Raw genomic sequence first — 27,876 nt, forward strand, 5'->3', positions numbered from 1 at the left:
AGCCATGTGTGGGGAACTTAACTGGATTTCAAATTTATTGAAAAAAAAACAAAAAACAAAAACAAGAATGCAGCACCATGAATCATAAGACCTGTATGTCTCAAGTACAATGTGAGGTCGACAGCCGAGGAGTCCTGATGTGAATCAGGCAGAACACGCAGAGACAGACAGAGAGGCTGTTTTTATGTTGGGGAAGCTGGCAATCATATGGAATGATGGTTTGCAGGGAGACCCTGCCCCCCCTCCCCCCCGCCTCTCTAATGCATCTTTAGAACGGATGATTAACAGGTCGCTCTATTCCCCCCATTACCATCAAATACTTATTTACTGCAGCACAGACTCGACCACCCGCCAAATCAGAAAAACTGACAAAAGAATAAAAATAAAACAACTCTTGCTTTCAGTTACAGATGCATCTTTCCAACCTGGGTACCACGGCGACAGGTACGGCTTCTTTAGAACTTTGTACAGACATTAGTGTGGAAATTTTTACTTTCCGACATTAAAGCGCCTGTTTGCACAGTCCGGCACATGAGGAAACACTGGGGACAATTTCAAGGGACACGTGATGTCTGCTGCGCTTTGTGTATCCAAATCACTTATTCCACTGATTCTGTGTGTCCAAAGTCACTGATTAGCTTTGTGCACGATGTGCTACTTTGTTTTATTTTTTTTCTGAAAATAAAGAAAGCGAAAACGGAAAATAAGAAAAAGGAGAAATCCGTGAAGTCCTTGCTCCTCTCAGGTCTGTACATCCCCCCCCGCCAAACTCCCTGAGCCCCCCGTTCCACCGCAGCTTGAGGGGTCGAGGAGGTACGCAGCTTCATACACACACTTACATACATACAACCCCCCCCCCCCCAAACACACACACACACACACACAAGGTCCTAAAAGCTCCCTGACTGTGTCCTAACTCCGGGTCCCTGGAGGGGGGGGTGCTGGAACGGGCCGAGGCTCGGCCCCCTCTGCGGGTAGTGTTGTGTGGGTCCGCTGGCCGGCAGCAACCTGGAGCCGGCCTGCAGCGCCGCCTGGCTCGGGCTGCCCGACTTCAGCCCGGCGACACTCCCTCTGGAGGTGGGGGCGCCCGAGTCCGTCTTAGCCTGCGCGTGGGGCCGGGCCCCCGGGCTGGGAGCCCCCGCCAGGCCGCTGTTCAAAAGGCCGGCTTTTAAGTGGCCGTGGCCGCCGTCCGCGCTACTGCTGCCGCCCTGCTGGTGTAGCGAGCCCGCCGGCGGCCGGGAGTCCGAGGAGGAGGCGGGGGCGCGACCGGGGTAGGAGGGTGGGGGGTGGTCCTGGGACACGTGGCGTGGGTAGAAGCTCTGGCCCGATGAGGGACTGTAGGAACCCCGGAATGGAGAGTTGGAGGTCTGCTGGAGAAACGACGGGCTGTCGGTCTGCTGATGGCTCTCCGATGACTGAACACAGAAGAGGGATTAAATCAAGACACTCAGACTTCGATAGAGACCAGAGGAGTCGCCCCCTGGTGGACATCACAGAGAATGAAACTCACGAAGCGCTCACTTCATGTTTCAGACTTTGGGTGAGAAATGCTGCCCAACACGTTCATTAAAACCAATTGAAGTAAATAAACAGGAGGCAGAGGGGGTGTGTGGGCTACCTGGTGGGAGTACACGGAGGGACTGTATCCATGCGGACTCTTCATGGGGGAAGCCGTGGACGCTGCCGGCACCTCATACCGATCTGCATCTGAGGACACAGGAAACACGTCAGCTCGAAGCACAACACCAGCAGCCGGAGGTTCTCGTCCATCCACAGGATTCCTTCTCCTTTCTGTCCAGCGGGAGGCGTCGTCGTACCCGATTCCTTCTCCGCAGAGCCGTCGCTCCTCCTGTAAACCCGCTCCATCTTGATGCTTCTAAGCACTCGCTCCAGAGCCCCCTGACCTTCCCTCAGGCGCTCGACGGTGGTGGGGACCATCCTTGGAAGAAACACAAACCCAAAAGGTCACCTGCCAACTCGGATCACAACCAAAGCCACAATCTGCAAAAACTGCATCACGCAGACCGTGAAGTCAACGGTGACCAACAACTGTACGATTTAATACTTTATTCTAAACAACTAATTTCCTCCACTCAGAAACACTCCACGAGGGAGGTCCACGGAGGCACCGAGGAGGAGACACGTTGCACAAAGGCAATAGTTCAAATATTCAAAGCAAACATTTGTTCAAAACATTGGTAACAAATGGAAAAAAGGTTTTTTTATTACTTTGATCACTGCAAGCTGTGCTAAACAGCCCCAAAGACACTCGTGTTATTTCCATAGAGACGCACAACAAATGAGGCGGAGCCAGAATAGATTGCGTTGTGTTGCGTCGGGGGGGTCGAGAGGCGCGCGCTCACCACTGGTTGTTGCTGTCCTGGTGTCTGGGCAGCGGCGACGGGCCCTGGTGGTCCGGAGGACTGACCTCCTCTATCTGAGGGATGGAGGGGGCGTGGGCCGCCGAGGAGAAGGAGCTGTGCGGGGGGGCCGTGGGCTGCATCGGATGGCAGCGGGGCTGGTGGGGGTCCTGGCTGTGGTGGGAGCCGGTGCGGGTGGGGGTGCCGCCGCCGCCTGGCTCCGAGTCGCGGCCGCCGCCCTGCTTCCTCTTGCGGTACTCCAGTAAAGACACCTGAGGGGGGAGGGGGGGGGGGCTATTAAACACCTGGCGCTGAAGGTCTCGCGCGCACACACACACACACGTCATTCACTCTGATGTCCGCTGACCGAGTCACAGCATTCACCAACACGGCACTGAGTGATGGGCAGACGGCATGCACCACGCCAGAGGACTCACCTGACCGCGCAGCACGACGGACACAGCCAACAAAAACACACACAGCGGAATCACCATGGAAATCACCGTTGACATGAAAATGACCCCCGCGTTCGCCATCGGTGGTTCCATCCCACCTACGGCACACTCGTGGCCGCGAAGCGCGCGCCGCGCGTTCCGAATGCGCCGTTAAGTGACATTTGACGACGGCAGGCAACTTTGAACGCACCACCACGCCATGATGCAACCACGCCGACACACACACACGCACGCACGCACAACGGGAGGCCACTCATCCCAGCACAATGTCGTCATGACAGAGAGGAGGCGGAGGGGGTTGGGTGGGGGTGGGGGTGGAGGGGGTGATGAGCAAACGTCAGGTACTGACGTCTGAAACTAGAGATGATTCATGGTGAAGACAGCAAAGCTATGAAGAAACACAAGAAGGGGTCCAACCAGAATAATAGATATCTTAGACCTTTTGCTGTGATGGACAGCTTCACCTGGAGTGCTTCTCCATAAACAGGTGGGTCTTAAGTTCATTTGTTTTGTGCCTCCTTAATGCGTTGCGTTGGAATATTATTATGTGAAGAAGCACAGCAGACCATCTTTACTTCAGGACAGGAAGGTCAGTCAAGCGGGAACATCAACAACTTTGAATGGATCCTGAGGAGCAGTCGTGAAAACCATCAAACGCTGTGAAGACGCTGGCTCTCATCAGGACCCCCCAGGGACAGGACGAGCAAGAGTTACCGCTGCTGCCCAGGAGGAGCTCATTAGAGTTACCCGCCTCAGATTAGAGCGCACATACATGACGGCACAGTCACAGACTGGATGTCAAACCCGTGGAAAGTCCAGTTGAGATCTTTGGTTCCAGTCGCGTCTTTGGAAGATGCAGAAAAGGTGAGCGGATGGTTTCCATGTGTGATGTTCCCCCCGTGACGCATGGAGGAGTGACTGTGTGTGGGGGGGATCGGGGGGCAACAGGACGTAGACCCCAAACACACCTCCAGGTTCCGTAAGCCCAGCTTCACCAAGGAGAGTGACTGCGTCACATGACCTGGACCTCCACCACCCCCCCACCTACACCCATTGAGGGGGTCTGGGATGAGTTGGTCTGCAGAGTGGCGGCAAAGCAGCCAGCAGATGCTGACAAGCGCTCGGCACCCGCGGACCTTCTTCCAGACGGTGGGGAAGCATCCAGGTGACCTCATGGAGCTGCTGGTGACCTCAAAAGGTCCAAAATATAAAACAGATTCTGGCTTGAAGGGGATTTTTTTGTTCACATTGTTGTATTGGCTCAGGTAAAAATACAAAACAGAAGGAACGTCTAAGGATCGTGTTACTTATATCTGGATTGGTGGATCTTTTCTTTCCCCGATCTGATCTGAAGCTTCTGTCTGGTCTCTGTTCAGAGGCTCAGTGTGGATCGGGTAGCAGGTGACGCTGGTTGTTCCTGTGCAGCATGTAAGAGCTGATCCACGACATGCGCGCGAGTCCCAGCAAGCACTTTGAGCTGTAATCAGCATTTGTGACCCCGGTGGGTGTTTTCTTATTCAACCCCCCAGCACTACGTATCAAAGACACTTTGACTGTCCTGCTAGACGCGTTTTACTCAGTACTACTTACTGTACACGCAGTACACATGCGGTTTTATGACAGATGGTTAGCCCGTTGCTTAGCGCGAAGAGGGAAACACCTTCGACACCGTGGTGATGGCGGCGTGATCAACGCAAACAGACGAGAACTCCACTACGCGTTTAGAAAGTGAACCCTAGCAGCTGGCTGCTCAAGGACACCTTTCGACGTCTAGAAGCGAACAACAAGAACGTATTTTAATATCGTAGTCGACTGAAGGCCATTCGAGCGAGCGATCCTCGACCTTTCAGGAATGTTGACCCACTGGTTTTCCTCCACCACCATCAATCTGTGGGTTTACCACAGCTGCCCCCCGAATGCAAAACAAAGCTACAATCAAGGATTGAAAAGACACAACTCAAGTAAAACATTGGAGGTGAGAAACTATTATGTGTCCAGTGCTGTTGGGTCGAATAGTGATAAACCGGGAACGTAACTTTTGATCATCCGTCGATTCCGGTGGATCTTTAGTCTTTAGTCACTTCCGGCTGATATAACAATAAAAGAAACAATACGTTGATTGAGCTTAGGTCTGACTGTCACACACGTGAATCCGAAACACAAAAAGAAAATGAGTTTGTTCATTTGAAAATGTATCTGAACTACTTATCCAGGCTCAACAACATGAGGCTTTCTGGGCCTGATGGACGTCATCTCACCTCGGTTATTTGGTCGGACAGATCAGAAGATTTGGGCAAAACTTCAGATTCATTTACAGAAATAATGGTTATAAATGGCAATTGCCATTTAGTCTTGGCTGTTATTAGACGACTGCTCGGGTTTCTGACCCTCTTCCTGACCGGAAGAGTGGAAAAAAAACCAAACATTAAATGATGACCCCTGATAATCAATTGTTATGCCCAGCAGCAGCCTTTAATACCGTCCACCTTTTAGGGAGGGTTGATATTTGAAATATCTAGAGATCTTTGGTAGAGCGGTTTCCTTCCTCTCAGCCTGACTGCCGACTCGTTACACGAAGAACATCCTTCACGTCCCCTGAGGACACGCACGTCTAGCAGCGCTGCGAGAGGTACAAGTGAATGGATGACGTAGATCAAGGAGACGTGGGCTTCACCTGCACGGCTCGTGACCCGTCGGCCCTCTAAGTCCGTTACAAGCGCCAATGGATTTGACTGAAATGGCGGAATAAAGTACAAACTGTAGCTCAAAGCTATTGAGTTGTAATTCAATGCAGGTGAGGTGGACGGGGGAGGGGGGGGGGGCTGTCGGAGCATGGGGTGGGTGTTGTATGCAGATGCAAAGAAACAATATTTACATGCACACTTCTAAAGATGTAGTTGTAGGGAGAATATTCACCATATTTTGTACTGGCTTGTATTCACTTCTTACAGCTATAGCCTGGTAATCTGGCTTCCCTGTCAGCAGACTAATGGTATGCTGGTTGGCCCTCTGCCTTGGAAGAAAAGTGGAAGAGAGACTTGGCAAAAAGTGTCAAGGAGCAGCGAGGGGGGGGGGGGGGGGTGGGGGAGGGAGGAGGGGGGAGGGGGGAGGGCGAGGAAGGGTCAAAGCTACAGAGTCGAAATCATTTCAGGTAGAAACATAAACGCCGGCGGCTGTTGGGTTGGACGACTTGACACAAAAAGGGACCAACTGGTAGATTTACGACAAAGCCAAGGAGCAAACACAGAGCACGTCATGAGGTTTGGCTTTTCAGTTGGCACATTTCACACTCAAAAGTCATTCGTGCTAGGAGAAAAAAAAAAGACAACCGCTCATTTAAAAAGGAAGCAAAAACATATTTCACATTGTCCTCGTCGTTACGACGTGGAGAACTTGCCTTCTTCTTCTGCGGTGGGTTGCTGGTGTGAGGAGGCGTGCCACTATCCGGGTAGCCTCCTCCGTAGTGAGGCTCGCCGTAGGGCGACGTGGAGCCGGGGCCGGCGTCTCCCAGAGGCCCGTGGCCACTTATGGAGCTGTGGAAGGACTCCGCTGGGGAGAAACCGCCTTCGGACTGAGAGAGGTGGCGGTCGGTGGCCACGGGGTGGCCCAGGTTGGCGTTGAGGGGCGAGCAGGTGTATATGAGGTTGAACTCTGTCCTGAAGGGCTGCTCCCTGTTTTGGGAGGCCGGGTCTGAGGGGGGGCACGACGGTGGGTTCAGGTAGCTGGTCCCTACAGAGGATGGACCCTGGGAGTCGTGGCCTGAAGGGCCTCCGGGGAGGGAAAAGTCATCTGAGGTCAGCGCCACCGGGCTCTCTAGGCTGGAGGGGAGGGACAGGTCGGGGAACTGGGGGCAAGGGATGTCAAAGTCTGTCTGGAGACACGGCTGGAGGGAGAACAGAGTACAGAATGAATGACTGGTTTACAGCCTGCAGCGGTTATGCTGCGTTCACACCAAACGCAACGCCAATGTTTTGTGTTTCAGCTGAAGTCGCATCGAACTGTTCGCTCTATAATAACGCCTGAGTGGCTCTTAAAAGAGACGCCTGGACGTGCTTGAGCACATGGTGTCCTGCCCCGGGACAGTTCCCTCAGCCGAGAAGTACGACGTGCAGGAGCCAACGAGCTATCAAACGGGCTAACGGCTAACGGCTAGCCTCATGTACGGCTGGACGCAGTTCATGTAGAAAAAAAAGAAAAGAACAAAAAGACGACGGCTGCGAGTTTAGAACGTTTGAGGCGATGCAGAACCGTTGCGTTGCGTTTGGTGTGAACGCACCTTTAGTGCCAGTGAGACGGGAACGTACCTCAGGAGAGATGGACTCTGACCGGTGAACAGGCGAGGCCTCGGGGGACGAGATGTTCTACACAGCAAAGAGAAAAAACATTTAAATAAACCCTAAATATACTCCAGGACATGTTCAACTACTTAATATACAAACATAGCAGCCCAAATAGACAAAAAAAGCACAGTAGCCAACGGTGGTGATGCGTTTCTATCCCGTTTTATTATCTTTCTATTGGCTGGCACAAAGCCTTGCAGCCACTCCTCTGCCCGCTCATGACATTATAAAGCTCAAAAGGTCATTGTGTCCAGCAGCAACAACCCGAACCAGGCTGAGCAGCAGAACCGGGGCGCACTTGGATTAGCTCAATAAAATGAACATTAATTGTGATTGTGTGATTTACCAACGCTGCACCGTGCGGCGCGCTCACCTCAAACTGCAGCGGCGTGTTGCAGCGGCTGGCGGGCAGCGACAGCAGGGGCGAGTAGATCCCGCCGTTGGGCAGCAGCGAGCCGCAGAGGTTGTGGAGCGGCGGGTGGAGGGAGTCGTCCGGGAGCGGGGGGGTAATGGGCGACAGCGGGCGCAGCATGTGGCCCGAGGGGGCCGAGGTCGTCTCTGACGCGTACTTGGAGCGGCGCTTCTTAAACGGGGCGTTGAGATCTGGGAAATGTGGAAATGACACAGGTGAGTTGAACAAAAAGACGGGAGGCGCGAGTCTGCAGCCTTCAGAATCGGTACCACCCAGCCGCCTCCTCCTGATCTAACGTTCACTCTGTGTCGGCATGAATGCATCGTCCAGATGGAGGGGAGGATGTACGTACCGCCCGACTGGGGGTTGGGGGTGGACCTGCTACTGGTACTTTGCTGGGAGGAGGTGGACTCTGTGCCGTCCTCCACACTCGCTGAACAGCTCTCATCCTCCACCTGCTTTATCCATCTCTGCATCAGAACAACAGTAATGTGGGGTTAAAGATACACAGGAGCTCATTTAGAAGACATCTCAAAACATCTTTAAACTCACCCCAACCGCTCGTTTCATAATATGGGTTTGGATCGAAATGGACAAAGTACAGGGGGATGAAGTTACAAGCTTCACAAGGTAAATTACATTAAGTGACCTGTTAAGAAACATTTTAAATAGTTGCGACAGGTCAACAGACTTTAGTTAAAAGGTTCAGACTACTCAGGCATGGTGGGGCAGTTGGAGGTCCTTCTCCATGGTCAACTTATGGTAATAAGTTAATAATGCTTAATACACATCTAACAATGTTCTGTCATTGGCACATTTAAACATCGGATAATGATTCCGCCAACATGCGACGTGCTGCGCGTCCCACCTTCTTGTAGCAGCCGTACGTGCCATCCATCTGGAGCGGGCGGGGCCGGTGTCTCTCGGGGTTGAACGGGGAGCCGAAGCGGACGTAGTGTCTGGGCGCCGTGCAGATGAGCGACGAGTGGGAGAGGCCCGGCAGCATGTTGAGGGTCGTGGCCAGCACCGTGGGGTCAGTGGTTATCCGTAGCGGACGCTCATTGAGCGCCTCTTGGTGGACCTTCTCCCCTCCGGGAACCTTGTCGTTCAACCACTCCGTCACCAGGTACTGAGAACAAAGACGGATGTGGGATTAAGTGGGAATGTACTTTTCTGGAAGCTACAAATCCTTCCACTGAGGTCTGACGTGCTCCAACCTTCTTGGTCTTCGGGTAACGCAAGTTGCTCCTGTTCATGCAGTTCAGACCATGGCCCTCTCCGTCCAGGAGGTGACTCCCCATGCCGCTCTCTCCGTGGCCGTGTTCGGAACCGTACGGGCCCTGAGACGCCTCCTCGTCCAGACAGGCCGCCTGGTCAGCCGACGCCGCCGCCGCCGCCATCGCAGCCGCCGCCGCTGCCGCCGCCGCCTGCTGCGCGAGGGCCTGCCGCTGCCGGCGGGCTCTCTGCGACGAACTCGACCGGTAGCGAGAGATCCGGCTTTTGGGGCGAGGCTTGGTGGGTCGTGCGGGTTTCGGGGGGGCTGCGGGAGCGGGCGGGTTGGGTAATGAGGGCTTTTCTTCAGCAGACGGCACTTCCTGAGAGGAATGAATGAATCATGAATAAAAAAGGGGGGAAAAGGGACGAATCAACACAGATGCACTAACTGGATTCTGCTCACTGACCATCACATAACTGGTGCGTCGTGTGCTGACCCCCACTCCGGCATTGGGGGGTGTGGGAGTGTTTCCAGCGGGGTTTCCTGCCCCGTCCTCACTTTCCACGCCCTCCTCCTTGACTTCTGCTCCTCCCCGGCTCTTGCGCCTCCTTTCCAGGCTGTTACAGGTCTATGTGAACAGGAGCAGGAAGGAGAGGAGTTACACAGAACATTCAATCTTGTGCGGATTTGTGGTGCTGGAATCTATTGTCACAGAGAGACGAGACCTGTGTGTCCGCGGTACTGATTGGTTCAAATGTCGTACCTTTTTACTGGAGACGGCGACTCCGTTTTCATCCACCTCTCCGTCCTCCCCCTCCTCCGCGTTCAGCTCCTCCAGCAGTCTCTCCTAACGGCACACGAGGAAAACATGTTACGTTTACACTTAAATCTAAGGATCTGTGTTTGACCGTCACAGGTATTAATGCCTTCATCTCAGGTACATCCACGGTTTAACAATAACCAAATCCACACTGGCATTTCAGCATTGTTCTAGAAATAACGGAAGAAGCCTGAAAACCAATACAACATCACTATCCACGTGCACTGGGCGTGTAAATAGGAAGTACAAACCATTATAGTACTCTATAATAATAAAAGGTAACGCTTGATAATTAAGATCTTAACTAGAATCGTCTTCTATAAACTCAAACAGTTAAAGCTGCAGGTCTCACTTTCTCTCACACATCAAATTGATATTTATATTGACACGTATAAATAAAGTTTTCCTAGATTATGAGTCAATACGTTTATTGAAAACACGTCTCTCTCGCTTGGTTCTGAAGCTTCTATTGTACTACTTATGTGCTGGTGGACATCATGGTACGCGATGCCTATAATTAGTCATCTATGTGGAGTAAACGCTCGTAGCCGATCAATCATAAAGGCTACCAATCAGGAAAGGACACGTTGGTGCGGCAAAGACCGAATCACGTAGGAAACGCGGTGGGTCTGCGTGATCACACACACACACACACACCTCTGCGTCAGGGCCTCCCTGCATTTCTTTGGCCTCGGGGTGCTGGTTCCGGTCACCAGCGAGGCAGTTCTCCAGCGCTCTCCTGGCTTTTCTCCGCCGGGTCTCGGCTCCTTCCACAGTAGAGAGCGGCGGCAGGGAGGGCGCGCTGAGCAAGCTCTCCCTGGGGCTGCGATTGTGCTTCTGCACCGGGCAGTTCTGGTTGCCCTTATGGCAGGCACACTCCACTTTGTAGTTACTGGAGGGGGGGAGGGAGGAGGGGAGGAGGGGAGGAGGGGGGGCGGATTACAATGGAGGACGGGAAACGAGACTTCCTGAAGCAGCAACTGCTCATGTAAAACCAACCACCTCCTGATACAACACGTGTTTCTAGACAGAACATTACCACCGGGGTTTGACCGGCGTTACTCTTTATGAGGCTTGGTCTCATACAGGTGGACGGACGGAAACGTGTTAGGAGCTGTACTGACCAGCTGTTGAACTCGTAGTCAAATCCAATGGTGACCTCAGCATCCTTTGCGATTTGACCGACGGCGTAGATACACAGATGAATCATGCCCTCTGCGATCATGTGCCGGACCTGCAGAAGGGAACACATGTGAGTGAGTTGACTGAGTTAAAGGACTCTGAAAGCTGCACAGCGAGGCATCGAGCGTTGGCTGACCTCGGCGTTGGGTGTACAGGACCTCCGGAGGAAGCGGGCGTCATTTCCAAAGGTCCTTGCATCGACACACATCTCTACGTCATTAAACTTAGAGTAGAACAGCACAAAGGGGTAAGGCCTGGGAAGAAAGAAACCACGAGGCATCAGCACTGGGATCTGTGAGAGCCGCTGCACCCCAGACATCGAAACGGTAGCGCAGAGAAACACAACAAACAGCGTGAACTTACTTTTTGAAGAAGTGCCCGTTTACTTCAAACTGCTGTCTGAGCATGACCTTCCCCCGATACTCGATGACTAGTGCGTCTGGTTCCAGGTTCTTGGCTGCACGCAGGATCTTCCTATGTTTCTGCACTCGTGTTACCCGCCCCAACTGGAGCTGCCAAGGGCACATCACAAATGACTTGCAGAGGCAGAACATTTTGAAACATGCCCTAATAATGCAGAATAACACAACTGTGAATGGTTATTATCCAGGCAGGTGGCAGGACATATGGGATGAACATTAATAGTTTGCCACTGGGTGAGTGGCCTATGGATACGTGTATGAGGCCTACCAGCCTCGCCTCAGGACAAACTAGTCCAAGTTTATATACTTTGCATTAAATGAAATATTTACACACGGTTATTGACAAACCAGCTGATAAAAGACATTCCAGGGCTGACCTGCATCTGTGAGCCCAGCACAGTGTTGTTGCAGGCCAGCTCGGTGCGGTTGATGGTGTCCATGGTGTCGACTGAGGCGTGGATCAGCGCGGTGGACGAGGGCGTCGCCGCGTGGCTCTCCGTCTTGGAGACGTTGGTGCTGGCGGCGCGGTGGAGCTGGAGGAGTGTCTGGACGTCGGCGCTGTACTGGTTGGCCAGAGCCTCCTCGTACTGGTCCGTCCACTGGCGGATCCTGCTCTCCCATCCCTCTGCCGTGTTCTCGTCCAGCACGCTGGCCTCGGTTGTGGAGTTCTAGACAAGAGGACAAGACGGAGCGGGTTGAAGCATGGGGCTGTAACTAAGCGCGAGCTTAAAGGAGACACGCCAGCCGCACTTACAGGTTCATACTCGTGTTTGGGGATCCTGCTACAACACGTCATGATATACCCGTGTTCACTCTGACATTCTGCTTTAGCGCCGGCCTCTTTCTACATACGTCTAGTACAGCTGTGACATCCCGACTTCAAGGAGGTCCTGATGCTCCATTTAAAAAGGCACCGTATGAAGATGCTGCGTGTTTCTCCTGGGATGCTACCTTATTCTTATAGCACCTAGACGGACTTTCGACAATATAGGACCGTTAACGTAAACGTCAGGTTCACTCCAGTCCTCACCTTCATCCTCATGGACTTCCTAGAACCCTCTCTGAAAGCCTGAGGGAAGGAAAATAAACCCATATCAATACATGGACATGATAAGCAGCAGCTGCTCCGCAATAAATAACACTGGTGATCTCAATGAGGCAAGTCCGTAGCAAATAAAATAACAGCTCCATATTGGGCTCTGGTCTTCGAATGCTCTTAAATCTGTCAGCAGACACGTTGCTAAACTCATCCTGATCCTCTCTGCGTCCAACCGTTGCATACCTTGACCTTCTTGCTCTTCTGTGTTCCACGGGCCTTCTCTGTGCTCTTCTTTCTTTTTTTGGACTTGCTCCTTTTGACCCGGTTGACGGTGAGTTTGATGCTGGTGGGCGTATGCTGGGTGGCGGTGTAGGAGATGGTGGAGGGCGACACCTCTTCGTCCCCACTCTCGGTAGCACTGCTCTCTCCAGCTGCGAAGCAACCAGCAAAGAGTCAGCTGGCGGCACTTTGCAGACTGCAGGGAGGAAATGATTCAACCAATGAAAAGACAAAAGACTTACCGGAGACATTTTCAGGTTTTCTGTGTTGGCCTTCTGCTCCTTTCCTCCTGTCGAGACCGCTGCAGATAGAAGCACATGACGAGGTTGAATATCCGTATGGTTGAATCCACTTTTTGGATGTCGCTTTGGATAAAAGCGTCAGCTAAATGATATGTGATGTAACGAATATAAGACCTGACACTCAAAACTGAAGTTTAAAACAGGTAGTCGGTTTTAATTAAACTCCGGTGCAGTTGCTTTCTAACACTGTAATCCCACTCAAGTGAACTCCAACAAACTGCTGTTTGCTGATCTGAGCCAAAGTCAACACATGGAAAGTGCTGAATAAGTGATAAAAATCATTTACGATAATACTAGAGAAAGGATTCTAGCTACAGCAACTGGGACTGGGAAAAGGTTTTGACAATACCAATTGCCTATATCTGAGAAAAAGGCAGGAATACTCCATACTTCATCATGGAAGGTTCGATGACATTCAGCAGTGGCCACACTACCCGAATGTGGAGTTTTGTATCTAATAAGAAGCAAACGGATGACGTTGATGCTGCTTCAACGGCGTCCTAATCCGCTCATCGGAAGGCCGCCTTGGGTCTCAAACCGAAGCCCCGATGAACACAGGATGCGTGAAACACGACACAACAGCTGGTCTCTGACCTGCAGCTGTCACACTTGATGAGCAGGCCGTCCGGCGTCAGGCTGCAGTGACACCAGCTGGCCACGGCCCCGTCCTCCTCGGAGGAGCTGTCGCTGTCGGCAGAGTTGTCCACGGTGGCGTCGTGGTAGCGGGAGCCGCGTACCACGCCGTTGAGGTCCATGCGGGGAATGATGGTTTGGGAGAGCGGGGAGGCGGGTGGGGTGGGGGGAGGGGGTGCGCCATAGTTGTGATCCTGACAACACACAACGGAAGACTGTTGCATCTTCAAACAACGTGGGTGTTCAGGCAAAAAGAAAAAAGGGAAACGGAAAATGGAGACGAATGAAAATGAGGGCAAAAAAAAAAAAAAAACACAGGTATGTGAAACAGTACAGCTGTTAACAACAAGTAGCTTTAGGTTACAGGACTAATAAGATGTAAAACCACTAGCCTTAGTATTACAATAGATCTGGACGTGATTAGAAAACCAGAAGATATTAAATGAGTCATTTTAGCTTTCTAAATGTTTATTCACATCCATCTTTGAGGAATAGCGAGTAATGCTCATGTTGTACGATAAGACATGCTATGATTAGAATTGATGGTTGGAGAAGAACTGTATGAACTCACAGCATATGGTAGTCCACAATACCCATGACCCTGTGCACTGCCGCAGCTGTGGTTGTTGTAGTTTTTTTCATTCACTGCAGGGCTTGCTTCAACTGACTCAGGGCTGGCAAAAACAAACAAACAAAGGAAACATTATTCTGAAGAATAACACATAACATTTCCTGGGAAAACAACGTTTTCAGAAGAAGTACATCGGCCGGTCACTAGGTGGCGCTGCTACCCTGAGGTTGCCTTGATCTTTGGGAAATGGAATGTGGTTGGCCATTATGTTATGCAACTCCTTCTGCCCTTTAGCTGAGGACCGGCCACAGAGCAGAACCTTCCGCTGCCCTTTGCCCTCCACATGTGGAACATTTCAAAACGCCAAAAGAAATGTGTCGTTTACACCCTTGGGTTTTGTATATTTAAGCATGTGGAACAGATTTTTAATTATTACAAAAAAGAAAAGAAAAAAAAAAGAGAAAAAAAACGGACCTGCGTGACGGCATGTTAAATACAATACGTTTTTTTATACGTTTTTTTTTTGCGCTCGCGGTGTGTAGCGTTACTGTTCCGCTTGGTTACCGCTATGTTGAATCACCGTCACTGTCCAGACAGATGGGAAAGTCTTAGTTAACTCATAACTCATAACTCATGCATTTATGGGATGTTTTATGAATAAAAGCAGTTCCTGTTTGAGTGGGTGATTATAAGCGACTAGCGCTGAAACCTGTTAGCATTATTAACAAAGGTTCCGTCACACAGTTGCACAAATAGCTGCCCAGGCCAGTAACACACTGGACCATTGAGACGATTCAACAACACATAACAGGATGGGATTACTCACTAACTTGATGTGTGTATATTGTGTAGCAGTGTACAGGAGTCAGTATTACATTGTTTCACAGCTCACGATGAACTGAAGCATCACATACTGTATTTCCTGTATTTCTGTACGGTAAAGTTCCGTCTTTGGTGGACTTCCTATCTTTCCTGCAGACTTTGTGGAGAGGACAAAAAAAAAAAAACTGCTGACAGGATATTAGAAGGAAGCATATTTATTACAACCCATGGTTCTGCAGCTGTAGAGAAACATAAAAAGGGGACGGATCAGCCACGTTGCATGGATGTACTGTGTTGCTTTGGATCAAATGAATGACTAGCTTTTTTTTGCCCAAGATTGGAACTGCTGAGTCTTCGAGGATGCCCACACCAGACCGCTAACGGAAGAGGAAAGGAGAGTCCCAGCCACTAGTTCACATTGAATACTTTTTATAATGATCCTAGAGAAACGCATAACAAACAAAGCACCACTTCCCACTACCCAAATAAAAAAAAAGGGGAAAGCAGATTCATATCTAGAACTCCAAAGAACCATCCAAAGCTGTTATATTGCTTTTGGCTATTGTTGGGCAATTTTTTACCCACCAAAAAAAAAAAACCTAAATGAGGGCAAGCGTCATAGAGGTGATTAACAAACCGAAGATTAGACATGTTCAGCACTTAATTACACATAACCCTCTGTTGTTGTTGTTGAGGTAACTGTAGGTGCATCCACAGTAACCTGCTGCTCAGCTCTGCGTGACGTTTTCCTTTGTTTACTTTCACAGTTCTTTCCTCTTATTAATAGCACCTGCATTGCAGCAGCTACACCGGTGGTGCGGGTACAACGGGAAGTTTGCTTACAACCCTGGACACTTGTTCTATTTTAGCAATGTTGAGTTAACTTGTGGGGTAACATGCTAGTGATGTGAGGGGCCATGTTGTAACCAAACGGCCACCACACCTGCAGCCAGTACTTACTCTGATCCAGCAGCCATATCTGAGTAAGACGTTTCGGGTGTGGTGACTCCCAGCGCGATTACTATGCTCATGACGTCCAGCACAGCGACGCGTGGGAGCGGGGGAAGAGGGGGGAGGAAAGGGGGAGGGGGAGGGGAGGGACAGGATGGGACGGGATGGGGGAGGCGAGGAGGGGAATCACAAAGTCCCAGCAACAGCGACGGACCACTCCAGAGGTGGGGCGCCGCCGAGCCGTATAGCACGGCTCACGGTCATGAGGGACCTGGGGGGGGGGCAGAAAGAGAGAGAGAGAGAGAGACGCCATCAGAGACCCTGAATGTTAAATAATAAATACATTTTATTATGTAAAACAAGTTCATACATGAGGTAATATGACCATATTTCATTTGATGCTTTATGACCTTGAGCAAAACACAGCAGATATAAATTTACTGGCACAGGTAGATTTACTGTAACAATAGCAGGGGCATTGAAGTGGACCTACATGGAGTGCAGCTGTTCCTCTCCTGTTCTTTTTATGCTATGAAATGTCAGCCATGAAAAAACACCAGACAGCCACTTATCAGACATAATGCAGCTATTGACTAAAAAATGGGTTGAAAGAAACAATGCCTGATCGAACTGGAAGCACCGTCACACGTATAAACTGGACTCCTTCACCAGAGGTCAGCTGTTAAACAGCGACACAGGAAACCATCCGCACACGTCTAATGAAGAGTCAAATTTGCTGACTCATGCTGACAATAAAGGCCTTAATACACGCAGCAGCATAGAGCTGCGTCTGAAACCATAACTGCACATGGACGTGGTCTGATGGACCTGTCCTTCCACACAGGAGGCTTCCAGCGTGGCGGGAGGGGAGGGGAAAGAGGGGAGAGGGGGGGGGGGCGGCCTTCAAAGAGCAGGAAAACAACTAGGGGCTTCACATCCTGTCCGGCTGCACCACCACGGGGAACCAGCAGGAGGAGCCCTGCTCCCAGGCGCCTGGAGGGTGAGTCATCCTACTGGAGGCCCAGCCCTCGCATCACGTGACCACACGCTCTTCCTGCCGATCCTCCCCAGTCAGACTGCGGAGCCCGAGACAGGAAGGCTGCAGAAAGGGGAACGGGTCCTCCTGCGTTCTCACAGTTCACACACACACACCAGAATAACACTTACATGTTTCAATAAATACATAGAAAAAGAAGATACTACAAAAGCAAAAGCCCAACAGCAGGACAGGGGCGGATTTCCTTGTAGAGAGCCAGGGGACATTTCTGTAATGGTCCCATGGATACAGCACCAGGGCAACCACAGCAAGGCTGGGGACTTCCAATAATGTCAAGGTCAGTTCAGCTGTGCTCAGCGTCCAACAGAATGTCAACCCCATCCAGCTGGGACAAACACACGCACACGCAGCAACACGACGTGTCAGCGACCCGGTGGTTACAGAAGCGGCACACTGGGGCCTCAGCGGCGACACAGGCGAGGACATACTGGGTTTTGGTCGTTCACGGGCCGGGCTTCTATAAGCGTTACTCATCGGTAGCGCTGAGCAGACGACGGTATGAAACAGAGCGTGAATGGTTGATGTGACGCTGTGACATACGTGATGGCGTGTGCTGGGTGCCCCTGTTCAAACCTCACATTCTCGTCGCGGTGACCGCTGGCTCACAGAAGTATCCAGCTCACTGCTACCTCGCTCACAAAGGGAGTCACTCTTTGGGCCTCTACCAAAAGAAGCAGACGGTGAGCTAGGGAGGTAAATTCCATACGAAGAAGGAAAGCCTTTCTTTACCTCGCTCCCTCCTCCCCCAACACCTCCCTCCCTCCCTCCCTCCCTTGTTCGTTCCTCTTGCCATGAATAGCAGGCTCAAATTACAAGCAGGCTCAACAAAGTCTTTTCACTTCCACTAGAACAGAGGCCATTTTGGAGACACGGCCAAGGGGGAGGGACATGCGCACAAAATGAGCAGCAAGAGGAGACCCTCTCTCTTTCATCATCCCTCACATACCTCGGCCCCTTGGCCTGTTTTTTTGTCTACAAACACCAGTGTTTCCACATGGTTAAGTACTGGATGGTGTGCCTACACTCACCTAAAATCAGTCGTTTATAGGGGTGTAACGATTCATTTTTTCACAACGATTCGATTCGAATCGCGATTCATGGTTGTTTGCCGATTCGATTCATGGACGATCTGGGTTAATTTAGAACGATTCGATTCGATTCAGCGACTTAACTGGACAGTGCAGGCAAAGTTTCTGAGATCCCTGTTGTTTCTTGTAAGGAAATCATGTTTAAATTAATTATGGATATTATAATCAAGCAAACAACAATTATTAGCAAATGTATTAACCTTTTATTTGAATCAAGTGCCATTTTCAATGTAAACATTACACAATAATTACACATGTTTGGATCAATTCACAGAACCCCGGATTTTCAACCACATTGTCAGGTCGCATGTCTTTACAGATAAACTTGTTACTGTGATGTTGAGTTTGGTGCTGGCGGCCTGAGGCGTCTGCAGAGCTGGAGTTACCTGCTGCTGCTGCAGCGGTGACGCTGCTAGAGGTCCTGACTGTCGGTGTTGTTTAATCCCACGGCGCCTTAGTAGACGGCCGGAAAGATTCGTCGTGTTTCCGTGGTTTTTATTTGTCTTCTACATATTCCGCAAACAGCGACCGACTTATTTAGAACACCTCCGTGTTTGCAAAAGCCTAAATGTTTCCACGCGCTGGATCGATACGTTGGTTAGTAAATGTCTCGTTCGCAGTCGTCTCCTCCACGCTGTGTTTTGTTGTTGTTCAGAGTTTCGCGCGGCGGCCGCTGCGTACTGATGACGTCACAGACAGGCAGACTGAATCCAGTAACGTGTAACGTGTCTAAAGTGCTAAAAAACAAACAAACACACATCCATACCGTTTTTGTACTTAAACCCAATGTGCAGTTTCCAAGTATCGATACAATCGATTATGTACCATTTCAATCGTTATATGTCGTCCGGAATGCCGATTTGCGGAGCACAGATCGATTCAGTTGGATCGCAGGAATATAAATCGATTAATCGATTCAGTGAATGAATGGTTACACCCCATGTCATTTATTATCCCAGGATATCTAAATGTACCTATAAGGCTCTAATCCATCCAATCCAAGTGGAGACAAATTAAAAAAAAGGTACAAACATATGAAATGTCACAACTCATCTGAGAAGACGCAAGTTTAGCAAGCACACTAAAAGACCAACAACAGGCGAACAATAATATGTTGGTCCTCACGACAAAGCCACACCATCTTCACAACAGTGAATAGAGCCATTTATTGTCCAATCAGCACATGGAATCACCACGCGTGATGAAGAAAACCTGCTGAAATCCACAATCCACCTCAACATCCGATGAGACAACAGACCCAAACATGAAGCTAAACACCTGAAGGTCCTTGAACCTCCCGTTGCACAACATGAGCACACTTATTCACAATGAGCTCCTGTTCAAGGTTAAGTAACAGGATGGAGGAAGGCACGCACTTTGCATCTGGTGATTCAGATCGGTGATAGAGAGAGCAAGAGGCTTCCTGACAAAATCCTGTTGTCAAAGACTTGTGTGTGATTTTGTTATTTCACTGTCGTGCTGCTTATTCTGAAAGAATTTGAGCTTTTATGGTTTATACAAAGAAAAAACGAACAACAGACAGGGCACATACGCGAAGAAGAGTTATATATATATATATATATATATATATATTATGCTTTAAAAGATAGAAGTAAGCCGATTGGCTGGCCGAGATGGTGCAAATGAATTCAATGCATCATGGGGAAGCAGTCAGACTACGATGTCCACGTACAGCTTGAGGAAGAACGCTAGCAGGGGTTTCCCATTGCCTTCATGAACACACACTTGGGCTTGAAGAGCAAGGCACTGCTCGCTGAGCGTCCACCTGGGCCTCAGAAAACCTCCACAACACATCCAGACCAGTGAGATTACACCAGCCCCCTCCGTCCTCCCCCGCACACATGCTTGCTGCAGAAAGAAAATGAATTTATCTGCCGCTCCTCGGGCCCGTGCAGGTCGGGCTGCACTCTGAGATACAGCAGAGGAAATTAAAGATGAAAAAGAGAAACGGGTAAATCAATGGCTTGCCTCTAAAACAAAAGGGATTATGTGGCAGGGAAAACGCGAGGCTCATTATAGCTCGAATTTCATACGGACCCAAACATATTTACAATGTCACAATGTGGTAGCAGGCGCGCATGCACGCACGCACACGACGGCGTAAAACACGTGCATTCAAAATGCTAATGGTAGCAAGTAATAGACACCTGATTAAAGTGCACTGAGAGTAGCGTCATATTAAGTTTCACTAGAAAACATTCAATGCAAAACAGCCAGGACATCACAGAGAGAAAAAAACGTTCCGTTGCACGAACAAACCCTGTATATTGCTCATAAGCAGCCAATCACATCCATCGATGGAGGGTGCTACGACGGGCACCTAATCATCATCTAAGGTGTCCGCTGCATCATCGTCACGCGCAATGCAACAGAATCTGTGATGTGATTATATGAGTGCAGACAGTGAGGGAATTGCTGATTTTAAAAAAGCAGAACGTGTGTGTGTGTGTGTGTCCCGCTCTGATTGGTACCGGAATACACAAATATTCATCAGTGTAGCCTGGTCTGGTCTGAACTGATATATAGATATTGTTTTTTGGCCATTGTTAATGGAGGTCTTTTGACTTATGACAGACGGGATTAAGAGCGGCATGCGATCACCACCAGCGACATCTTCGGACTTCTCAGCCACACCAAGCGCCACGGGAGCGGTCTCTACTGTCGAAAGACCTGTGCTTTACCATAAGAATAAATGAACCTCGATTCTGTTGATCATTTTCTCCAATAAAGCAAAGAACATTGGCTTCAATTGTCCTGGTGACATGAATTTGAGCACATCGAAAGAGACAAAACCCAGTGTGTCCCTCCAGCAGCGACCACTACTGTCCCCACGTTGTCTACGTTACTCTGCCTCTCTGAACCAGGTTCACTATTATGCCTCAACGGAACAAACCCCTCACTAGTGCAACGCAATCGGAGGCCCCTGCCACGATTGCATCAGCCATCTGTGAAAGAAACCGCAGAAAAAAATATATCAGTCTGGTCGGGCCAGAGGTGCAGGGTTAAAGGAGCGATGCAAACATCTGGCACCACATAAGACATGTTCGCCACATCTCAAGGCAGAAACACGGAGGCGGTGTGGGTGTTTTCAGTCCTGGGAACGCACTGTGTGCCGCCATTATCCCAGCAACGTCCAGCTGCCTGAATGGACCGGGACCAGACAGGGGATGAGAGACACAATGGAGAACAAAGGCCAAGTAGGTACTATGAGAGGTGGGGGTGGGGGAGCCGTCGACAGCAGGGCCAGCATGACACAAAATCAATCATCTGTTGGAGGGGTAACGAGCCGACCACTGTCCGTTTAAGGCTCAGTGACCTGCAGTGGAGAAAAAAGAAAAACTACGCAAATATTGCTGATGTCTGTTTGATTAACAGAGCGGTTCCGCAGCATCATACCAGATACACCTGTGTAGCTGCTGGGTCGGGTAACGTCCGCGCTCCGCCACAACATTCACGTCACTTATTAGCTCATTGACGTAGAACAGAGCGACAAAGCGCAATGTGACGTGTACATTCTAGCCAATGGCTCCTGCACAATGGGCAGCTAGTTAACGTTACGCTGTTAGGAGGATGGGCAGCAGCAGGGCCATGAAACTATATTATGTAGGTTTAAACAAAGGAAAATGATGCGTTCAAGAATGAAAATATGATATGGAAGATTTTCGTAACAATATAAAAAGATAGAGACGACGGTTGACCCATTTTTACTTGTTTTGTACGTTACGCACTGGTCTCGGATTGCTTCTCGGTATCGGCTGGGATGGAAGAAAAAAAATGTGTGTGATCTCGTTTTAGAACTTGAGAGTGAGCCACGTCCACTCCCACATGTGGGATGGGATGTTTTTCAAGTAGTGTTCTCACACGGGGCACAAAGGCCAAAACAGCCATCTTGATGTTAGATGAGGTCACCCTCTGGCATAACATTAACCAGACAGCCTCTGCGTCACGTGATCTCACTGCATGACAAACACATTTACATGACATTTCCATTTCCTTTCTGGCCGACAGTCTTATCCAGAGCCACACGGGGGCTTGCCGTCAGAAGAAAGAAAAAAAAAAAAAAGCATTTGGAGCGCGACACATGATTGTGAGGTGTCACACAGAGTCAAGTCACTGCAGCCATTTTGAAATGCTGGAGGACTTTAATGCCCCACTCACTGTTCCACATGAGTCCCCACCTTCTTGAGGGAAAGTGCCCTACAGGAACCACTGGCTCGAGGTGATAGAACAGGGCCCCTGTGAACTGGATACAACCGGGCGCTGCTGCTGTGCATTACAAAACAGGGCAGCTGGTTGGTGCAGCGTGGCTGGACTTTGGTGCAAACGCTCTCGCGGTTGTTTTTCTCCTGCCTGGATCCTTATTTGCTCCCTCTCTCTCTGCCTGCCAACACCCTTTGAGCAAACACACTCGCGTTTTACAGCCTGGGTTTCACCTTAAACAAAGTATTTGAATAATTTAATCACTATTTGGCCTTCTTGGTAAGGCTGCATGAAAGAATGAGAAAGGCGGCACGGCGGGCCGAGAAAAGAAAGAATGAAAACAGCGGAGGGTTAATGAGGAGAAGCCCAAAATGTCTGCCAGCAGACGGTGGACGGACAACTCGCAATATTGGTGAGCTTTTTCTCCCGCTGCATAATCGGCCAAGTATGACAAGTGAGGCAGTGTGACAGTGAGAGAAAGAAAAGGAAATGAAGGACAAAACCTACGGGTGCAATAAAACAAGAGCGAGAGAAGAGATGATTACGTAGATTGCCTGCCTGCCTCATCCCCCCCCTCTTTTCTACACGAGCCTCCTCCTCCTCCATTATTCTCCCAAGAAGCATTTCTTCTCGGCACAAAACAGAATTAACCAGCATAGCCCTCTGCAACACCGCTCCCCCAACGCAGAAGGAAATGTTGCGCCCCATTGGAGCAGCTCCAGAGCTCCTGCACCAATAGGAATGCGGCAGTGAGGCAGGCGTCGGAGAGACTTGTTTTTAACCCCGTTGTGCAAGACAGCGAGCCACACAACGCACACAACACAACACACACACATCACACGGGCAGCTGCAGAGGGGGGAGTCGCAGAGAGGGGAAGGTGGATAGACCGGGGCTCTGTCCCCAAAATGAAAAGGGAAAAAGGGCAGGAAGTATCTCATAACAGACACAATCGGAGGATAAAATAAAAATGACATAATCTAAAAAGGCATTACTTTTCATACGCTATGAAAATTACAAAAATGTGTGATTGAACGTCTTTATATTTGGGGATTTAGTCGTTTTATGCTAATAAAATGTTGTGTGGCTCAACTACGTTCTGGAGACAACAGAAGTGATTCTCCCTGATGAGAATTGGATATTTCTGCTTTCACAGAGGTGAAGATTCACAGAACTGGCTTGGTCACACAGGCACAACACACGCAATCCGTATTAACATATCAACAGCTACACCTGCCCTCCATGTTATGATAGAGTGGCATCAGCATGCAAATGGGAGCTAAAAGGACAGCCCCCCCACATTCCTATTCCCGACAGCAACACCCCGTTTCCCTCTTCACCAACCGTCGGCATCGAGACACAATTCTGTCGTCTTCTTTTGGGAATGGGCCAATATCCGGATTCACTCAGTCACTCACACAAGATCCACACATCCGAACGCAGCACTCAGTCTAAATGTGTTTTCAAGGGCACAACAATTACAGTTCTGGTATTATAACAACTGTGGGAACACAAATTAGACTTTTATTTCCACAGTACACAAGGTGAAAAAACACCCAGTCTAACCTTGCTTGTTCATGTTCAGATGCCCAACATTTCAGAGGCCAATAATGGGAGAGATTAAGGGTCCATCCCGCAAACTGATCCACACTCAAGGCTCGCTCACCAATTGGTGTAATTCAACACCTCTAACACATGCATCTCATAATAGGAAGCCGCTTTAGAGGCCTGGAAAAAAAACAACATGGCGAGGCAGAGCAGAAACATTCAGCCGAGCAATTCATTCTTAGCTTTCCCAGGGTGGCAGGGGGGCTTAAGAAGGCCCACCAGGGTCAGGGGAAATGCTGGAGGGGCTCGTGTTTCTGACGGGTTCCGAAAGGCCAGGTTTGCTAGCTGCAGCCCACACATTCTATTAAAAGATGTGAAACATATTCAGAGAATGTCAGTCGCAACCAATCGAAAGAAGGCTGCGCGAGCTGGGATCTGGCTTCCAACAGGCATCGAGAGGATCCATCCAAATACTTGGTGCTGCCTGCACGGCCTCAGTAGGGCACAGGTAGAATCTCTGTACTCTTGGGGAAAGGTCAACTCCGGCTCGAGAAACAGCTACTCGACGCCACACATACGTTATATTATTTTCAATATCTCACATCAACTCAAGTGGATCTTCCTTAAACCACATTTGCTTGGAATGTACCGGATGAGTGAGTGCGGTGCTTTTAGAGAGAACCCAGCCTGATAAATAGGACTGCTACCAGATTGTGTAATATCAAAACAAAGCGTTTTGCCGAGTAGATAAAGTGTCTGAGAACGATCCGCCTAAGTTACGACACAAATATCCTTGCGGAGAGGTCGTCACACATCCGGTGAAACGTGTTTTGACATAACCGAGTCGGATAGAGCAGAATCCAGTCTCTTCTCTCCGTGCTGCGTGTCCCCTGCCGCGGACTGCGGGGCCGCAGCGCGGTGCGGCAGCGCGGCTCCTCGGGCGACGGGCAGGGCCGCCATTAGTGCGAGGCAACGCGGGGCTACGTGGAAAAGAAGCGCACTGGCAACACCGCCACATGCGGGACACGGCTCTTTTCAAACGCAATCTCCCCGTGTCGTTTGTCGCTAGCTCGCGGTGTGCGTTCCCTCGGACCAGGAAATGACTGTGTAAATAACCGGGTCTTGATTCCTGAAATCAGCCGCGTAGAGCGGAAGTTGGAAACCTTCTCTCCCTACGAAGAAAAGACCTTAATGAACATAACAGCTGCGACGTCTCTAGCTTGCTGGAGACGTGCGACTGCTCCATTTAGAAAAAAATGGAGGCTAAACAAGGAAACAGGAGGCCTCTAAAATACCTCTCATTTCTCTTAACCGCCACCGAGGCTGGGGGTTGGTAGGTGGGGGAGGTGAAGAAGAGCAAGTCACTACCCAACAGATCTGCTTTTCCTACTGCTGTGCGCGTGCACGTGCGCGCGCGCACACACACACACACACACAGAAAGGGAAACGGGGAAAAAACAACAAGCATAACCGCGCTTTCAGCTTGATTCACACGCCGGGGCGAAGTGAGGAATGTTGCCAGAGACAAATGCATTAACGTTATGTAGCCAAGCACCACCACGATGCAGACGCCGTTAAACTACACGTATTCGTCAAAGAAATCCACTACGATGGCTTACAAATACTTCACCACACGCATAACTAATCGGGTGTGCGCTCAAGCCCCGTTCGCAGACCAAGGACACAATCAACCAGAACACGTCCATGAAGTTAGCTTAACGGCTAGTGTAGCATTTGTTGCCTGTAGCTCGAGAGCTAACGTTAACCAACACGGCAGCTGGTTGCTCGGCTAACAAGAGTAGCAAATAATGATCAGATTGCAAGTCGTGTCATGGGCGGCTTTTACAAAACTCGACAGTTTTGTGGTCCAGGAGCAACATTTAGTACGTTGCGGTCAAAAGAGCACTGCCAGATACATGTTTCGGTTCTAACAAAACAAGTTTACATATTACCTTACGCGGTCTGGTTCTGAACTTCCTTGCCCGGTAGAGCTGATATGAAGGTCCAACGTTATTCTCTCAATTCAGCCTAATAATTACCAGTTTTCGATGTGCCGCTGTTTTTATTTTTTTCTTGGAAACATTAGGGAATATTGAGCCTCAGTGGGAGCACATTATAGAAACTTGCTCAACATACCCAGGGGACATTTATTAAATGTGAACTACTGTGTAGCTTATAGGGACAAACATAACATATCTAACTTAGTTGTCTCAGTTCACTTAAAAGCCATAACTGTGCATCAGCGGATAATTCCTGGTAGGAAAACTGAACTCAGAGCGAACCTTCATGGACTAAACGCTACGAGTCAAACTATGGGAAACTTGCATTGTGGCGTGGAGAGCCTTTGGGACACGGTTGCTGTAAATCGGCGTTATAACGTTCGTTTTTAATACAACTAGCGTTAACGTTGGTGACCGCGGTGAACCCCAAACAAGCTAAAAGCTAGCTACACAGACACACAAAAAGAAAACACGAGGAGCTGATCAAAAAGTGATGGAAGACCAGTCCGGACGGAGCTCGGAGGCAGACCGCCGACAAGGGGAGCATTTAGCCTGCCGAGCAAGTCGCTTCAAACAGGAACCATCGTGTGGGAAACTTGTTCAAATAAACTTAACGTTAAGTGGACGCCAAGTAGTTTAGCCAAGTTGGTTAACGTTAGCTTCATAGCGGTGTTTGGTTCACTGAAAATATGCATCAGTAACGTTACGTGTCTGTCAAAACATTACTTATGTTAACAGTTGAGTTACTAACTCAATCTAAAAAGGAGGGTGATAAACAACTCATTTATATTTAAATTACTCACCTAAAGAGGCATTCCAAATTTGAACAAGCAAGGCAAACGCATGTACAGTGGGTCCTTAGAGTATCCCAACATCAGATCCAAACAGACCAGTAGGCCCGTAGGTCGGCCTCGGAGTTTCCTGTATCCTTTGCCCTCAAAAGTAGCTCCCTCTCCAGGGGTAGGAAACCAACTTCTCAGTGTCTCCCAAACGTAGAGGAAAAGTTAAATTCCATGTCCTGTTCAGGTGCACTGCATCCATTGACTGTCTTTTATAGATCCCCGGTGGATAGATCCATGTATTTTTGTGTATTGTATATACTATCGCTATTTATAATGGGGTATATGCTGCTGTATGTGATACAGGGCTCTGATTCTGTCTCGGGTCCTTGCATTCGCCGAGGCGCCCATCCCCCTCCTCACCGGCATCGACCGCGGGTCCCAGCGAAACTGACACACAACCACGCCACGGGGTTTCCCTGGCGACAGTGCAGGGGCTCTCTCCCTGGGCGGCCCTTGCTGCGATGTCCCTCCTCTCACCACTGATTCGTCGGCAAATGTGTCAGTCACACTACCATCGAGCGACGCATGCAAGTCGTAGGTAAATTACAGCATTGCCTTTTTTTCCCCCTCACTCCACCAGCTACGTCAAACGGGGCGGGCACTACTTAAAGGAGGGGTGCGAATTTTCTGTTCCATTATAAGTGCGTGCTGTTGGCGCAGGAGGAGCAGCGCGATTCGGGGACGACTTGACACCGTATCAAAGGATCTGTACCTTTAAAGGTTCCGGGAAATGCTCGTTGTTACATTCAAATGCCATGGAATTCATTTGATTCGTTAGTGGGATTTATGATTTTTTTTATTCGAGGTTTAAATTAATCTATTTAACGTCGAAGGAGCTTTCCTACACGGGAGCTAGCATTAGCTACACGGGGTCTCCGGGGCCCAGTTCCAGGGACACAAGAGGCAGGGTTAGCCCACTGGGTCAGCCCCACCTACTGGTTTGTCAGATGAGTGGAGGAGGAGCAGGAGGAGGTGGTGTCGCTCTTGGAGCATCTGGTAAGGGGCTGAACCCGGTCAGACGGGGAAATTGACCCCCGCTCCTGGGTTGCATCTACTTATCAGTGGTCCCTCCCACTTCTGTTCCCACACTTTGCAGACTTTGAACAAGCGACACACCGACAATACCCGCAATCAGCAGCTGTTCGATAATTATTCCTGGAGGCTCCATCCATCGGTTACAAACACGGTGGTCCTCGCTGAGATGATCGAAGTTAACGTTAAATAAAGTTTCCAAGCAGCTATCGTGTCCTGTTGAACGTGTCACTGGTTAAGCACCAGGTTTATGAATCTTTTCCATGTTCAATAAACATGTAGCCGG

General features: G+C 49.8%; 1 protein-coding gene and 1 long non-coding RNA gene across 10 annotated transcripts; one reads left to right on the forward strand and one right to left on the reverse strand.

Moving 5' to 3' along the window:
- Positions 1-9: 9 nt before the first annotated feature.
- On the reverse strand, positions 10-27,660 carry setd5 (SET domain containing 5). 9 transcript variants are annotated; one of them, XM_078092253.1, is made up of 25 exons: positions 26,520-27,660; positions 15,814-16,075; positions 14,032-14,134; positions 13,422-13,684; positions 12,768-12,826; positions 12,490-12,677; positions 12,238-12,276; positions 11,585-11,875; positions 11,149-11,297; positions 10,922-11,039; positions 10,728-10,837; positions 10,261-10,495; positions 9,547-9,630; positions 9,250-9,411; positions 8,785-9,162; positions 8,436-8,696; positions 7,920-8,037; positions 7,529-7,758; positions 7,120-7,176; positions 6,213-6,698; positions 5,732-5,824; positions 2,364-2,632; positions 1,818-1,939; positions 1,619-1,707; positions 10-1,415 (listed from the first exon to the last, which is right to left on the reverse strand). In XM_078092253.1, exons 2-25 carry the CDS (start codon positions 15,882-15,884, stop codon positions 891-893), a joined length of 4,500 nt encoding a protein of 1,499 aa, XP_077948379.1. In that variant the 5' UTR covers positions 15,885-16,075; positions 26,520-27,660; the 3' UTR covers positions 10-890. The 9 variants fall into 9 exon arrangements, with proteins under 9 accessions (XP_077948379.1, XP_077948382.1, XP_077948381.1 ...); XM_078092256.1 differs by having other exon boundaries at positions 13,422-13,654; positions 26,520-27,192; XM_078092255.1 differs by having other exon boundaries at positions 13,422-13,675; positions 26,520-26,985.
- On the forward strand, positions 27,463-27,797 carry LOC144388955 (uncharacterized). Its single transcript, XR_013453216.1, has 2 exons — positions 27,463-27,554; positions 27,655-27,797. It is a non-coding gene; the product is annotated as an uncharacterized LOC144388955 (long non-coding RNA).
- Positions 27,798-27,876: the final 79 nt, after the last annotated feature.

Source organism: Gasterosteus aculeatus, chromosome 17 (genome assembly GCF_964276395.1).
Source record: "Gasterosteus aculeatus chromosome 17, fGasAcu3.hap1.1, whole genome shotgun sequence".
In the NCBI taxonomy this organism is placed as follows: domain Eukaryota; kingdom Metazoa; phylum Chordata; class Actinopteri; order Perciformes; family Gasterosteidae; genus Gasterosteus; species Gasterosteus aculeatus.

Bases quoted from the DNA above. Each gene is read 5' to 3' on its own strand.
- setd5 (XM_078092253.1), bottom strand. From the start codon at position 15,884: ATGAGCATAGTAATCGCGCTGGGAGTCACCACACCCGAAACGTCTTAC. The intron at 11,876-12,237 runs GTGAGGACTGGA...CCTCTTGTCTAG, and splicing joins GGAAGTCCATGAGGATGAAG to AACTCCACAACCGAGGCCAG. The intron at 5,825-6,212 runs GCAAGTTCTCCA...CTTCCAAGGCAG, and splicing joins ACCCACCGCAGAAGAAGAAG to AGGGCCAACCAGCATACCAT.